The 14,355-nt window shown below is 38.2% G+C and overlaps 1 protein-coding gene across 1 annotated transcript in view; it reads left to right on the top strand.

The window, feature by feature from the left end:
- SVEP1 (sushi, von Willebrand factor type A, EGF and pentraxin domain containing 1) overlaps positions 1–14,355 on the top strand; it is a 193,131-nt gene that overhangs the window by 162,416 nt on the left and 16,360 nt on the right. The window contains exons 39-43 of the mRNA XM_003407810.4: positions 1,119–1,344; positions 4,203–4,358; positions 9,625–9,688; positions 11,099–11,272; positions 12,875–13,051. Of these exons, the coding sequence (XP_003407858.2) occupies positions 1,119–1,344; positions 4,203–4,358; positions 9,625–9,688; positions 11,099–11,272; positions 12,875–13,051 (797 nt within the window). The remainder of the gene's footprint in view (positions 1–1,118; positions 1,345–4,202; positions 4,359–9,624; positions 9,689–11,098; positions 11,273–12,874; positions 13,052–14,355) is intronic.

Raw genomic sequence — 14,355 nt, forward strand, 5'->3', positions numbered from 1 at the left:
ACATGATCTTTCAGATCGCCTCTTAATATAAGATAAACTGATCACTCCAAGATTGCAAAGGCTTTGACTCCTACCAAGCCTGGTAATTCATGAAATTTAAAAAATGCTATCCCACTAATAAATGATAGTTAATTAAACTTTTAATTAAAAAGGCAGTGTAGTATAGTGGTAAAAACATTGACTCTAGAGCCAGATTCCCTAGGTATGTGACACTCAGCTCTGTCGCTTCCTAACTGTGTGACTTTGGAGAAGTAAATTAATCTCTCTGGTATCACTTTCATTATCTGGAAAATGGAAATAAAGATAACAATAGTACCTACTCATAGGGTTGACAAGATTATTAAATGAGTTGATGTTTATAAAGCACTTAGCACAGTGACTGGAATTTAGTAAGTTCTAACCCTGGTGGTGTAGTGGTTAAGAGCTATGGCTGCTAACCAAAAGGCCGGCAGTTCGAACCCATCAGGCGCTCCTTGGAAACTCTGTGGGGCAGTTCTACTCTGTCCTGTAGGGTCGCTATGAGTCAGAATCATCTTGATGGCAACAGGTTTGGTTTTGATTTTTGGTTTATGTAAACATTTGCTAAGTAAATAACTGAAAAATTTTTTAATTATAAAGGGTCTTAGTCAAGCTGACCCAAGTTTGAACACGAAGACTACTGTAACATGGTAATAACTAATTATGAGGATTAAAAGAAATAGTGTATATAAAATACCTACACCAATGCCTGGCCCAAAGTAGATAATAAATGTTAATGATATTATATTCATACTAATGTTTGAGTTTATTCTGAACTTTGTCTAGAATTCCTTGAACTGTTAGCTTTTTTTAGAATGAAAAATAAATTCAATAATCATATCTACAACAAAGGTAAATAATGTCAATATTAAAGCAATTTTAGTCTTGGATAAACTTTAACACAAATTACCAAGAATTGATCTGGTTATCTTTGTTATAGTGATGTTTATGCAAGCAATGTCATCCACCTGACATTTGAATCAGTTTTGATATATTGCATAAAATGTCTTCTTAGCCTTGTAAGAGCTTCTGAAGTTCAAGAATAGGTCCCGAACTATATAGTACTCTTGACAGCACTCATTTTTGTATTTCTATTGCAGATGTCTAGAAGGTTATGTGATGGATACAGATATCGATACATTCACCTGTCAGAAGGATGGTCACTGGTTCCCTGAAAGAATTTCCTGCAGTCTAAAAACATGTGCTCTTCCAGCAAACATAACACATGTACTCATTCACGGGGATGATTTCGGTGTGAATAAGCAAATTTCTGTGTCATGTACTGAAGGGTATACTTACAAGGGAGTTAATATATCAACGTGTCAGGTAAGAGTTTTTGTCTTAATTAGAACATGTCAGTAGAACTCGTGTGTGTGTGTGCGCGCGCATGCATGTGTGTGTGTGTTGCGATATAACCAGTATCTTGCTATCCCGAAAAGAAAAAAAGGCAAAAGATTTCAATTAGGTCAAAAGATTTGAGAAGTTTCTTGGTAGAGATATAATAAAATGAATCTTTCTTTTCAGTATTCCCATTTTTAAACCAGGAAAGTGCCAAGGGCTTTCGTTAGGTAAAATGTTAAAATATCTACAAGATATTCATAACAAATTAACACTTGAAAGAGTGTCTGTGTGTTGAAATTGCCTAAGCCAAATATGTTTCAAGTTTTAGTGGCAAGACCAAAGGTTTCAGAAACCCACCCGCCCCCCCCCCCAAAAAACATTGCATTCAAGTTGATTCTAACTCATGGCAACCCCATGTGTGTTAGAATGGAACTGTGCTCCATAGAGTTTTCAATGGCTGATCTTTTGGAAGTAGGTCACCAGGCCTTTCTTCCAAGGTACCTTTAAGTGGATTCAACCACCAACCTTTCATGTAGTAGCCGAGCGTCATTTGTGCCAGGAGCCTTAAGGTTTCAGAAGCAGATGAATAATTGGAGTCAAATACTGTCACTGTTACCACCTATGTGACTTTAAAAGGAGTCCTGGTGGCACAGTGGTTAAGCACTCGGTTGCTAACTGAAAGTTCAGTGATTTGAACCCACCATCTGCTCCTCGGGAGAAAAATGTGGTAATCAGCTTCTCTAAAGATTACAGCCTTGGAAACTCTATGGGGCAGTTCTGCTGTGTCCTAGAGGGTTGCTATGAGTTGGAATCAACTCGGTAGCAATGGGTTTTTTTGGGTATGTGACTTTAAGAAAGTTACTTAAACTTTTTGAGCTTCAGTTTTTCCATATTTGAAAAATGCGTATAATAATACATACCTTGTATGATTGGTTTGAGAAACTAGTTAGGTAATAGAGGAAATTCCCTGGACAAGCACCATGGATAATAGATTACCCTAGTACATCCTCTCCCCTAGCCTCCATAAGATGTACCAGACAAAGAAAAATAACACAAGTCATTGATACACTCTTCTTTTCAAGAGGGTCGGGGGAAGAATACTACATAGTATTGAAAAAAAAAATTTTTTTTTGTACATAGTATACAGATGATTTTTCCCTTAAATATACTTTTGTTTAAACCTCAGCTCAAATGCTTACAGACTCTGTGACCTTATATTCCTTCAACTTGTTTTCTTTACTTATAAATCGGTGGTAACTAAAAGGATTAAATTATTTAATATATATGACACCTTATATAGGTGTCTTTAAGTACATGCCTGACATACATACAGTAAGGACTCAAGAATGATTTGATTTCATTCTCTTCCCAGTTTTCCATTTATAAATTATGTATACTCAATCATTGGTTACTAAAAAACCAGTTGGCACGTCTAGGGTCCTAAAAGCTTGCGAGGGGCCATCTAAGATACAATTATTGGTCTCTTCCCTCCTGGAGCAAAGAAGAATGAAGAAATTAAAGACCCAAGGAAACAAATGGACCACACAAACCACAGCCTCCACTTGCCTTAGACCAGAAGAACTAGATGATACCTGGCTACCACCACCTACTGCTCTGATCAGAATCACAATAGAAGGTCCTGGACAGAGTGAGAGAAATACGTAGAAAAAAATTCAAATTCATAAAGAAAGGCCAGATTTATTGGTCTGATAGAGACTGGTGGAACTCCTGAGACTGTGGCATTTAGACACTCTTCAAACCTGGAACAGAACCCAGTCCTGGAGACCACCTTTCAGCCAAACGATAGGCATATATAAAGTGAACAATAACACCTGTGAGGAACATGCTGTCAGAACAATCAGCCATACGAGACCAAAAGGGCAGCATATGCCCAAAAACAAAGGTCAGAAGGCAGAAAGGAGCAGGAAAGATGGGCAAATGGAAGCGGGAAGCCCAGGGAAGAAGAGGGTAGAGTGTTGTCACATTAAGGGGATTGCAACTAATGTCACAAAACAAAATGTGTGTAAATTGTTGAATGGGAAACTAATTTGCTGTGTAAACTTTCACCCAAACCACAATAAAATGTTAAAAAAAAAATACCAGTTGCCGTCAAATCCATTCCAACCCCTGGTGAACACCCTCCGCCCCCCACCCCCGCCCCAACATGTGTGTCAGAGTAGAAGTGTGCTCCTTAGGGTTTTCAGTGCTGATTTTTCGGAAGTAAATCACCACAGCTTTCGTCCGAGACGCTTCTTGGTGGACTCAAACTGCCAGCCTTTCAGTTAACAGCTGAGCATGTTAACCGTTTGTACCCCCCAGGGGGACTTCGATCGGTTACTGTTGTTGTTGTCGTTAGTTGCCATCAAGTCAATTCCAACTCGTGGTGACCCCATGTGTGCAAAGTAGAACTGCTCCACAGAGTTATCAGGGCCATCTTTTTAAACTTCGGATGATGTGACTAAGAGCTGCTGCTTCTCATACACTTTAACTAAAATGTGAAGTTGTATGATATATAAGGATACGTTGGTATAAGTCATGTATAAGTCTGTATTCTACCATTCAGTCCCCATGCATTATAATGGAAACATACTTCCTGGTGTTCATTATTACTGCCTGGACTCTCTTAAGAAAAAAGTGCTTGTTTTATCTGTTCAAGAAATGTCTAAAATTGTTCAGTGACTGTTATTAAGGCCACAGATAATATTTTGCTGAAGTAGGACCAATCTCTAGGTCCTTTCGACTACTATTTCTGGGGTTATTCTGCTATGCAACCAATACTTGTAAATTTCTTTATTAATATATATTAGCTCCTAAATATAACTTATAATTTATTTATTATTTAGCTTGATGGCACCTGGGAGCCAGCGTTTTCTGATGAATCCTGCAGTCCAGTTTCTTGCGGGAAACCTGAAAGTCCAGAACATGGACTTGTGGTTGGCAGTAAATATAGCTTTGAAAGCACAATTATTTATCAGTGTGAAGCTGGCTATGAGTTAGAGGTAAGTAAACAAATTGTAACTATCATTGTTTTGTTTTTCTGATATACTTGGGAACATTTTTAGTATTAGCACTGATTTGTTTCACTGACGTTGATCCTAAGAGTCTTTTATACTTTGTTACCTTATACCCTAATACTTCCCAGGAAATATTTAAGGTGATTTATCATTTGGAAAAGCAAAATAAGTCTCAAATTAAAAAAAAAAAAAATCAAAGTCATGAAAAAAGGAAGAGGAAGTAAGTTTGCCAGCCACTAGACTGATACTGTCACTTCAACTGATCATTAAATCTGTGTTTTGGCTTCCTGATAATCATACTGTTTAGCAGGAAAATCCTCCTGTCACCTGGGGGAGGTGACCATAGGGATTTAGGTATGTGAATCCAGTATTCCCTCAAGCAAGGAACTCACTTACCTTGGCAAGTTCTTGATTGAGGTACCAGGTCCTCGACATGGCAGACAGGCCTGAAAAATCCTCAGAATATTTCTAACCAAATTAAACTTGGGCCTCCAGGCCATTCCCAGTTTGCAATATTAAAACCCTGTCCCAACACACAGTATAGGAGAGGTTGGCACAACTGGCCTAAACCAAAAGCAAAGAAGTTTCCTGAATACAACCAAATGCTTCAAAGGCCAGAGTAGCAGGGATGGGGCCTGGGGACCATGGTTTCAGGGGGCATCTAGGTCAACTGGCATAATAAAATGTATTAAGAAAACGTTCTGCATCCCACTTTGGTGAGTGGTGTCTGGGGTCTTAAATACTAGCAAGCGGCCATCTAAGACTCATCAATTGGTCTCAACTCACCTGGAGCAAAGGAGAATAAAGAACATTACATATACAAGGTAAATATGAGCCCAAGAGACAGAAAGGGCCACATAAACCAGAGACTATATCAGCCTGAGACCAGAAGAACTAGATGGTGCCCAGCTACCACCGGTGACTGCCCTGACCGGGAACACAACAGAGAGTCCCTGACGGAGGAGGAGAACAGTGGGATGCAGACCTCAAATTCTCATAAAAAGACCAGACTTAATGGTCTGAGTGAAACTAGGCGGATCCCGGAGGTCCTGGTCCCCTGAACCTCTGTTAGCGCAGGACTGGAACCATTCCGGAAACCAACTCTTCAGAAGGGGATTGGACTGGACTATGGGACGGAAAATGATACTGGTGAGGAGTGAGCTTCTTGTCTCAAGTAGACACATGAGACTATGTGGGCAGCTCCTGTCTAGAGGTGAGATGGAAGAGCAGAGGGGAACAGGAGCTGATTGAATGGGCACGGGGAATAGGGGGTGGAGAGAAGCTAGGAGTACATAGCAAGGTAAGTGTGAGTTTCTGTACGGGAGACTGACTTGAGCTGTGAGCTTTCAATTGAAGCACAGTAAATTTAAAAAAACCTGTCCACAGCACTGTTGCTATGTGTCATCGAGTCGGTTCTGAATCATAGCAACCCTATGTACAACAGAACGAAATACTGCCCAGTTCTGCATCATCTTTACAGTCCTTGCTATGCTTGAGACCATCGTTGCAGGCCCTGTATCAATCCATCTCCTTGGGAGTGAATATGAGTTGGAATCCACTTGAGGGCAACAGATTTGGTTTAAACCACCACTCGTCTGCCAGTTTGTCATACTGTGGTGGCTTGTGTGTTGTTGTGATGCTGGAAGCTATACCAGCAGGGTCACCCATGGTGGATAGGTTTCAGTGGAGCTTCCAGACTAAGGCAGACCAGGAAAAAGGACCTGGCTATCTACTTCTGGAAAAATTGGCCATTGGCAGCACCTAGGTCTCCCTGTTTAATTGGTAAGAGGGCTGCAGTCAGTTTTACTGAAAACATTATTGGGTCATCAAACTTGAGATTTAAGAGGCCTGTTTCACATTATATAGTGTTGTCATCTGGTGTTTCAGGAAACTCTCCTGTTTTTATCATTGCAATGGCATTTAAATGTAGATTTTACAGAGTATTCATTGCCAGTAACCTATTAAATCTGTATGGCATGACTCATTATTTTCGGACTGGGGAATCAAAGGGTTGTCATAAGATAGGTCCAGGAAAGCTGGAAATAGATTTATGTGGCTCTTGTTTTATTTCCTCAAAAGGTTAAAGAAAAAAAGGAAGGATAATAATGTAATGTTTCATTGCAATCGGAGAATATTTCTGTTATTGAAACCAGCTGTTCATCATGTGAGAGTACCAATCTTGCAATTTTTTAAGAAGAAAGCTGGTATAAATTTTGGAGGCGATGTATAGGAAACTGAAGGGTCATTAAATTTGAGAAAATAAATAATTTGCCTTAAACGTTTTGGGAAACATCCTACTGTTACCCTTGAAGAGTTACTTTGAGGGCTGAAGATGTTGTTGTTGTTAGGTGCTGTCAAGTCAGTTCTAACCCTTAAACTTGAAACACTACCCAGTTCTGCGCCATCTTCACTATCATTTTTATGCTTGAGTGCATTGTTGCAGCCACTGTGTCAGTCCATCTCATTGAGGGTCTTCCTCTTTTTCTCTGAACCTCTACTTCATCAAGCATGATGTTCTTCTCCACGGACTGGTCCCTCCTGATAACATGTCCAAAGTACGTGAGATGAAGTCTCCCCATCTTACTTCTAAAGAGCATTCTGGCTGTCCTTTTTCCAAGATAGATTTGTTCGTTCTTCTGGCAGACCATGGTATATTCAATATTCTTCACCAACACCATGATTCAAAGGCATCAATTCTTCCTTATTCATTGTCCAGCTTTCTCTTGCATATGAGGAGATTGAAAACACCATGGCTTGGGTCAGGTGCACCTTAGCCCTTAAAATGACATCTTTGCTTTTTAATGATTTAGAGAGATCTTTTGCAGCAGATTTGCCCAATGCAACCCATCTTTTGAATTCTTGACTCCTGCTTCCATGGGTGTTGATTGTGAATCCAAGTAAAATGAAATCCTTGCCAACTTCAGTCTTTTTTCTCTTCATCCTGATGCTGCTCATTGGTCCAGTTGTGAGGATTTTTGTTTTCTTTATATTGAAATATAATCCATGCTAAAGATAAAGTGATTAGCATGGCCCTTTATGCATTGTCTGGCTTCAATATACTGTAGTTATTATCATCACTCCTCGTATTATTTGTATTATTATCAAAAGCCAGACAAAGCAATTAGGACAACTAATATAAATTGTCAAGTTCTCATAGTAAGTAAAATTGTTTTCATGCATGAGGTAAGCAGCTTTTTGAGTCATCTAAATCTTAAAAATTATACTATACATGTAATCTTCCTGGTTGGGGGGGCGTGGGGATTACTACCGCCAACTGAGGGATAAATCAAAATAAAGAACTCAAAAATGGGAAAGCTATGTTACAAAATTGCTGCTGTTGTTGTTGGTAGACTTAAGTTTTTCTTGGAATAAAAGTTGAAATAGTCAACACAGAATATCCATCATTCAAATTACTAGAGGAAAGAGAACACATAAAAAATAGTACTGGAGAAATGCTAGACTACTGACTAAAATTAACTACTTGAATACAGTCCACTCTGGAAGTACCAAAATAGTGAGCTAATTTTTAAAACTAGTTATTTACTTCTTCAAAATTAATAAAAAATAATTCACAAATTAGAATAATATATTTTCCTATGCATACATAATTATATATAAAAGTATAGAAAAAGTACAGTAGTGTTAAGTGTCTCTCTGGATGAATCTTAGAAAACTATTTTCTTTCATATTTTCCAATCTTTATATAATGAATCCATATTACTTATTCAGTAAGAAGAAAGTAATACATACATATTTTTAAGAAAATTTAATTTTAGAGAGTCAATTACATTAGTGGAAAGCCAGAATAGTAACCTCCCACTAAAATCAGTAGAATTTTTACATGTTAAGATTTATCAGTAATTAAACTGATAGCTCAGAGAAAATCGTTTTGAATAGAAGAATAAAGGTGGAAGACATCAGTAGATCCAGATAAAAACCAAAATAGGGTAATAGCTCCTTTTCAGACACCTTGTTGATTTAGAACACAGCTTCAAGACAGTAAGCTATCCAGAGGGGTCTGAGCAATGAAAACACATGTCACAAAGTCCAAGTGCTAAAGTTCATACGCTTAGTCAAGTCCCTTAAAGCATTACTAAGAACCTAATCTTTTTTTTTTTTAGCATATAATCTTATTTTGTTTATTACCCTATCCCGTAAACCCATTGCCGTCAAGAACTATAAATCTTTACAGAGGCAGCCTGCCACATCTTACTCCTGTGGAGCAGCACTGGGTTCAAACCACCAACCTTTCAGTTAACAGCCAAGCTCTTGAGCATTCCTCCACCAGGGCTCCTTCTCTTACTCCGTAGTAGATTAAAAACTTAAAGCATGCAAAAGAGTTGCTATCGTTTGGAACACTGGTGGTTACAGTAGGAGATGAGGAACAGAGAAAGAGGAAGCAAAGACTCATAAAAATTATTGCCAGGAATCAAAGAACATAGTAATCTTAGCTTAATAATTATAGGGGACAAACAGCCTACAGAGCGCTCAAGGTCTACGAGCTATCGAAGAAAACACAAAATATATATATATTCAGAATAATAGTTATAAATCCTTTTGCAAGTAAATTATATTTCTCTTACTCTATTTCTGAAGGAAGTCTGTAAATTTTAGAAATATTTTACCAATATATTTAAAATTTTAAATGCGTGGGCACTTAATAGAATAAGTTTATATTTAACGGATGTTACATTGTTGAAAATTCAAAGCCTCATGCCAATAAGGTATCATACATGTTTCATGTTCAGTGGGTATAAAAGAGCTGATTCACCTTCCTTGCTATACCTCTCAGGTATTGAAAGAGAAACTGAACTCAAAATATTAAAAATGTATATGCTAAACTACCTCTTGATATTCAAACATTGTTTTCTAATATTTTATTGAGCTTTTGGTAGAAGTTTACACAGCAAATTAGGTTTTCTTTTAACAATTTCTATACATGTTGTTCAGTGACACTGGTACGCTTTCTTACATCCTTTATCAGCCTTTGCTACAAGTTCATTTAAAATAACAGGTGAAGCAAAGTCTATACCTTAATTACACTAGTCTGCTAGGGTATGAATTTTGAAATAACTTAATGAAAATATTTTTAGAAGTCTAAACCTATTCCTTAAAATATATTTGATATATTCCGTTAGCGCTCCATTGCTGAGAAATTCAACTTCATAGCTAAGATTGCTTTGTATTTCCTTCTCATCTTTCTATTTTAAAGTTACAGTCTTGTCAATGACCTTTTTTCATTGGTTCCCAGGGGAACAGGGAACGTGTCTGTCAGGAGAACAGACAGTGGAGTGGAGGGGTAGCAACGTGCAAAAGTAAGTCAAATTACACTTGGAATTTCTAAAAATGATACCAAGGACTTCAAATAACAATGTGATCACATTTCTTTTTAAATCAGTTTTATAATTAAAAAAAAAAAAATTAACTCCATAAACTGTATGAGAACCTTTAATGAGCTTTGACTCAAGGGCACCAAAACCAGTAAAAGTGTCGAAAACTGTAGTAGAGATTAATAATTAAATTGGGATAGGTTGCAAGATGACTGACTCTGGAATGGCAAACATTTTGTTTCAGAATCTAGTTAAGTATTGAGTTTATTTGCATTATTTTTGTGGGTTTTCTTCAAATAATTATAATTAAAAATTTAAAGCTGCTGCTTTTTGGTGACAGTATTGGCCAATACTGACATCTTTTTCAAGTGATGATAGATCTGTCAAATAAATGAATATTCACACTTTACATGGAATTTTGCGTTCAGTCTCTTCGTGGGAACACCCAAGCTTATTGGGCAAAATGTGCGTTAACTCACATGACTTTTTTCTTAACATATGACCCATTTGATTCCTCTGCCAAAATATGTTAGGACATATTTATGCTTAAACTTGGGTTATTTATCTGAGATTCTATTTTAACTTGGCATCTTGCATTTTACTTAGTAATCCTTAAATTAGGGTATAAAACGTTCTTGGCCCACTGTAGGAACTTAACAAATGCGAATTCTGCCGTTCACCCAGCTGCTCATCCATACTCCCAGCATTATTAACAATAAAAGGTGGCAATATACATAAAGAGTACTGGAGTCAATGGGGCAACAATAAAAGGTGGCAATATACATAAAGACAACTGGAGTCAATGGGGCAAAATAGCAATCTTTAATTGCCTGCCGTATTGAGCCCTGGTGGCACAGTGGTTAAGAGCTCAGCTGCTAACCAAAAGGTCAGCAGCTCGAATCCAGCAGCCGCTCCTTGGAAACCCTATAGGGCTGTTCTACTCTGTCCTGTAGGGTCACTATGAGTTGGAATCGACCCAAAGGCAATGAGTTTTTTTGTTTGTGTTATTAATCCAATAAAGTTCCCTCAATGGTGCGAATGGTTTGTATAAGACTACTAACCTCAAAGTTGGTAGCTTGAACCCATACAGCAGTAACTCAGAAGAAAAGGCCTAGCAATCTGCTTCCATTAAGATTACAGCCAAGAAAGCCCTATGGAGCAGTTCTACTCTGTAACACATGGGGTCACCATGAGTTGGAATCAACTGGACGGCAGTTAACAACTGCATTAATCTGGTACTCATGCATGCAATTTTTTCTCCTTCAGTGTTTATCACAGCACCTCACATATAAGTAAGCTGTAATCTTTTATATATTGCGTCGAGTACCTTAGCAATTGTATCAGAAGGAAAGAGGATTTGGAAAGACATTTCATGAAACCTTTTTTTCTTTTTAGAGACTGGTTGTGACGCCCCACTTGAGTTCCTGAATGGAAAGGCTGAAGTTGAAAACACTACAGGTGGACTCAGTGTGGCATATTCCTGCAACAGAGGCTACAGCCTAGAAGGGACACCTGAGGCGCACTGCACTGAAAATGGAACCTGGAGTCACCCAGTTCCTCTCTGCAAACGTGTGTGTTGACTTTAGGAGAGCTGTAACTGGATTCAGTTTTCCAAATTAGTTTCTCAGACATCTAAAACATAGTGTAAACCTCCACTGATAAGCCAGACTGGCCCAGAACAAGCAATCGGTGCATATCCAAACCAGTACTATGGGGTATTTTTAAAACCTATTTGTATCATTCAGCTATCCAGTCCTAGAATCAACTTTTATCAGATTCCTTGGATGATTACAAGTCCAAGGTACTAAGAAAAAATGCAACTTAATGAAAAAATGTTCACATAAATGTGTAATGAATTCCATTGTGGACGGGAAAAAGGTAAAGGCGATATGTTCAAAGTACAATATTAGCATAATAAAGTATATATAAATGAAGTAAGCAAAGATAATTAGTTATAAATACTTGAATAAACACAATATTCACAAGCAAGATATAAGTTGAGAAAGCTCTGGCTACTGTTTAAAGTATCTTAATGGCAGTAATTGAGCTTTTAGGGTTCAGCTAGAGACTACCAACCTCACAAACATGTCTCCTTTTGTGCTCATTTAAAATAAAACTGAAAATGCTTAAAATATGTATTGATATGTGTCACACAGTTGCACTAAGCAATCCTAGTACTATCATCCCTTTTTATCAATAAGCTTGCAAGCTCTATAACTGGAGTTCTAACATGCTGTCAGGAGGCCTGGCGACACCATTATTAAGCAGTTGGCTGTTAACTAGAAAGGCTGGCAGTTCAAACTCACCAGCCGTTCCAAAGGAGAAAGTTGTGGCAGTCTGCTTCCGTAAAGATTTACAGCCTTGGAAACCCTATGGGACAGTTCTATCCTGTCCTATAGGGTCACTATGAGTAGGAACTTACTCAGCAGCAGTGAGTTTGGTTTGGTTTTGGGAATATGCTGTCCCTAGTAGTGGGGAAGGAAACACTGTTGGCGTAGCGATTAAGAGCTAAGGCTGCTAACCAAAAGGTCAGCAGTTCGAATCTACCAGGCGGTCCTCAAAAACCCTATTGGACAGTTCCACTCTGTCCTATAGGATTGCTATGAGTCAGAATTGACTCAATGGCAACGGGTTTGGTTTGGTTTTTTTTTAGTAGTGGGGATCTAAAGTCACTTTCAACTCACTTTGGAAATATCTAATGGTTCTCTGGTTCCATCCTTCTGAAAGATGTTCAGTAAAAGAAAGTAAAGTGAAAGTGAGAAAAATTTACTTATTTTCTTCATATTCTCCAAATATTAAGGGAATATTTGATATGCCCGTTGATTTCTAATATACTTCTTGTTTCCCCAGTCCCATCAAAAAAACACCTGAAAATGTTGTTGTGGGCCAAAATTTCGGACCACTGTTTAATTTGCCATCTCACAATTTTAGGATTATGCTTTAGTGGTTGAATAGCTTGGTGCTTTCAAATCTTATCTGATTTTCTCCTTTCAAATAATTTCATGTGAGTTCAAAACAAGTCTGTTTTTAATGTTTGACGGTTTATATTTTTAAGTCTTGTATTATCATCACTGAGAACCCAGCTCTTAGAAGGCTCATATGCTACCCTGTCTTACAAGAAATAAAATAAGAGGGAAGATACCAGCAAGTGTTTCTTTTCTTTTTTAACAGCAAATCCATGCCCTGTCCCTTTTGTGATCCCGGAGAATGCTCTACTATCCGAAAAGGAATTTTATGTTGATCAGAACGTGTCTATCAAGTGTAGGGAAGGCTTCCAGCTCCAAGGCCAAGGCACCATTACCTGCAACCCCGATGAGACGTGGACACAGACGCATGCCAAATGTGAGAGTAAGTCAACAGGTGGAACCCAATTAATTTTGGTAGTGACCAATGTTTTCCCTGCCTTGGGAGATTATTTTAAATCCAGTAACTTGATTATAGAAATGTAGATCTCTGTCCTCTCATGGTTATCAATGTCTGCACTGTAAATTTTTAAATTAAAAAAAGAAATTCATGAATTCCAAACAAAAGTTTTTTTCATTAAAAGAGAAAAGAAAAATCTTTTCAGAAATAGGCTATAATTTATTTAACCAGGAATTACCAGACAGATCTTCAAAATGTGCTCTTCTAAGAATGAGCAAGATACACAATTTAAAATACGTGTTTTTCTGTCAGATTCTCCAGACTGGCCTTTAATAGGCTAGGGATGCTTCCCAACCCAAAATTTATTCCACAGTGGTTTTCAATCTTAAGCCTGCATCAGAACTACTTAAAGGGCTTATTAAACGTAGACTGCTGGGCCCCACCCCCATCGTTTCTGATTTAGTAAGGTCTTAGGTGAGACCTGAGAATTTGCATTTCTAACACGTTCCCTGGTGAAGATGATGATGATACTGCTGGTCCATGAACCAAACTTTGAGAACCACTGAGTTAGCACCATGTTGATATGTAGCGTACAACCTGTAGACATCTCCTGCTACCTTGAGAGAACTCGTGACGTCTCTCAACACACGCTTTATACCTGCACTTAAAACATCTCTTCGGCCCTCGATCCCGCCCTCCACATTCTCTTGTAGTCCAAGCTACCCCAGCTACAACGGTCAGTCAACAAATTACTCATGGAGTCTAACCAATTGAAAGGCACTGGGCTCCAAAGTATAAGAATATAATATGCTTACAATGGCCTTCTTTTTAGAACACCAAAAAAAAAAAAAAAAAAACCATTGCTGTTGAGTTGATTCCAACACTCATGGTGACCATATAGGGCAGAGTAGAGCTGCCCCATAGGATTTCCAAGGAGCAGCTGGTGGATTCGAACTGCTGACCTTTTGGTTAGCAGCCAGATGCTTAACTACTGTGCCACCAGGGCTCCCTTGAGAACACTGCACCCCCTTTAATAAGAAATGTGCATGCGAAGGCTAAGGCCATTTTCTGGAATTGGAGAAAGCCTGGGTTTGAATTCTATCCTCAAAACTTTTTAACCCTAAACTTGCACTAGTGCCCAAATTCCCTGAGCCTTTAGGGCTCTCATTTGTTGATAGGACAAGTAATATCTCTGTTATGGGTTTATTTGAAGAGTAAATGAATTGGTATATATGAGCACTGTCTCTTGATAGGAGAGATTAACAGTAGCCCAAGTCTCTGAATCTTCA

Source organism: Loxodonta africana, chromosome 9, assembly GCF_030014295.1.
Source record: "Loxodonta africana isolate mLoxAfr1 chromosome 9, mLoxAfr1.hap2, whole genome shotgun sequence".
Taxonomy (NCBI): Eukaryota; Metazoa; Chordata; class Mammalia; order Proboscidea; family Elephantidae; genus Loxodonta; species Loxodonta africana.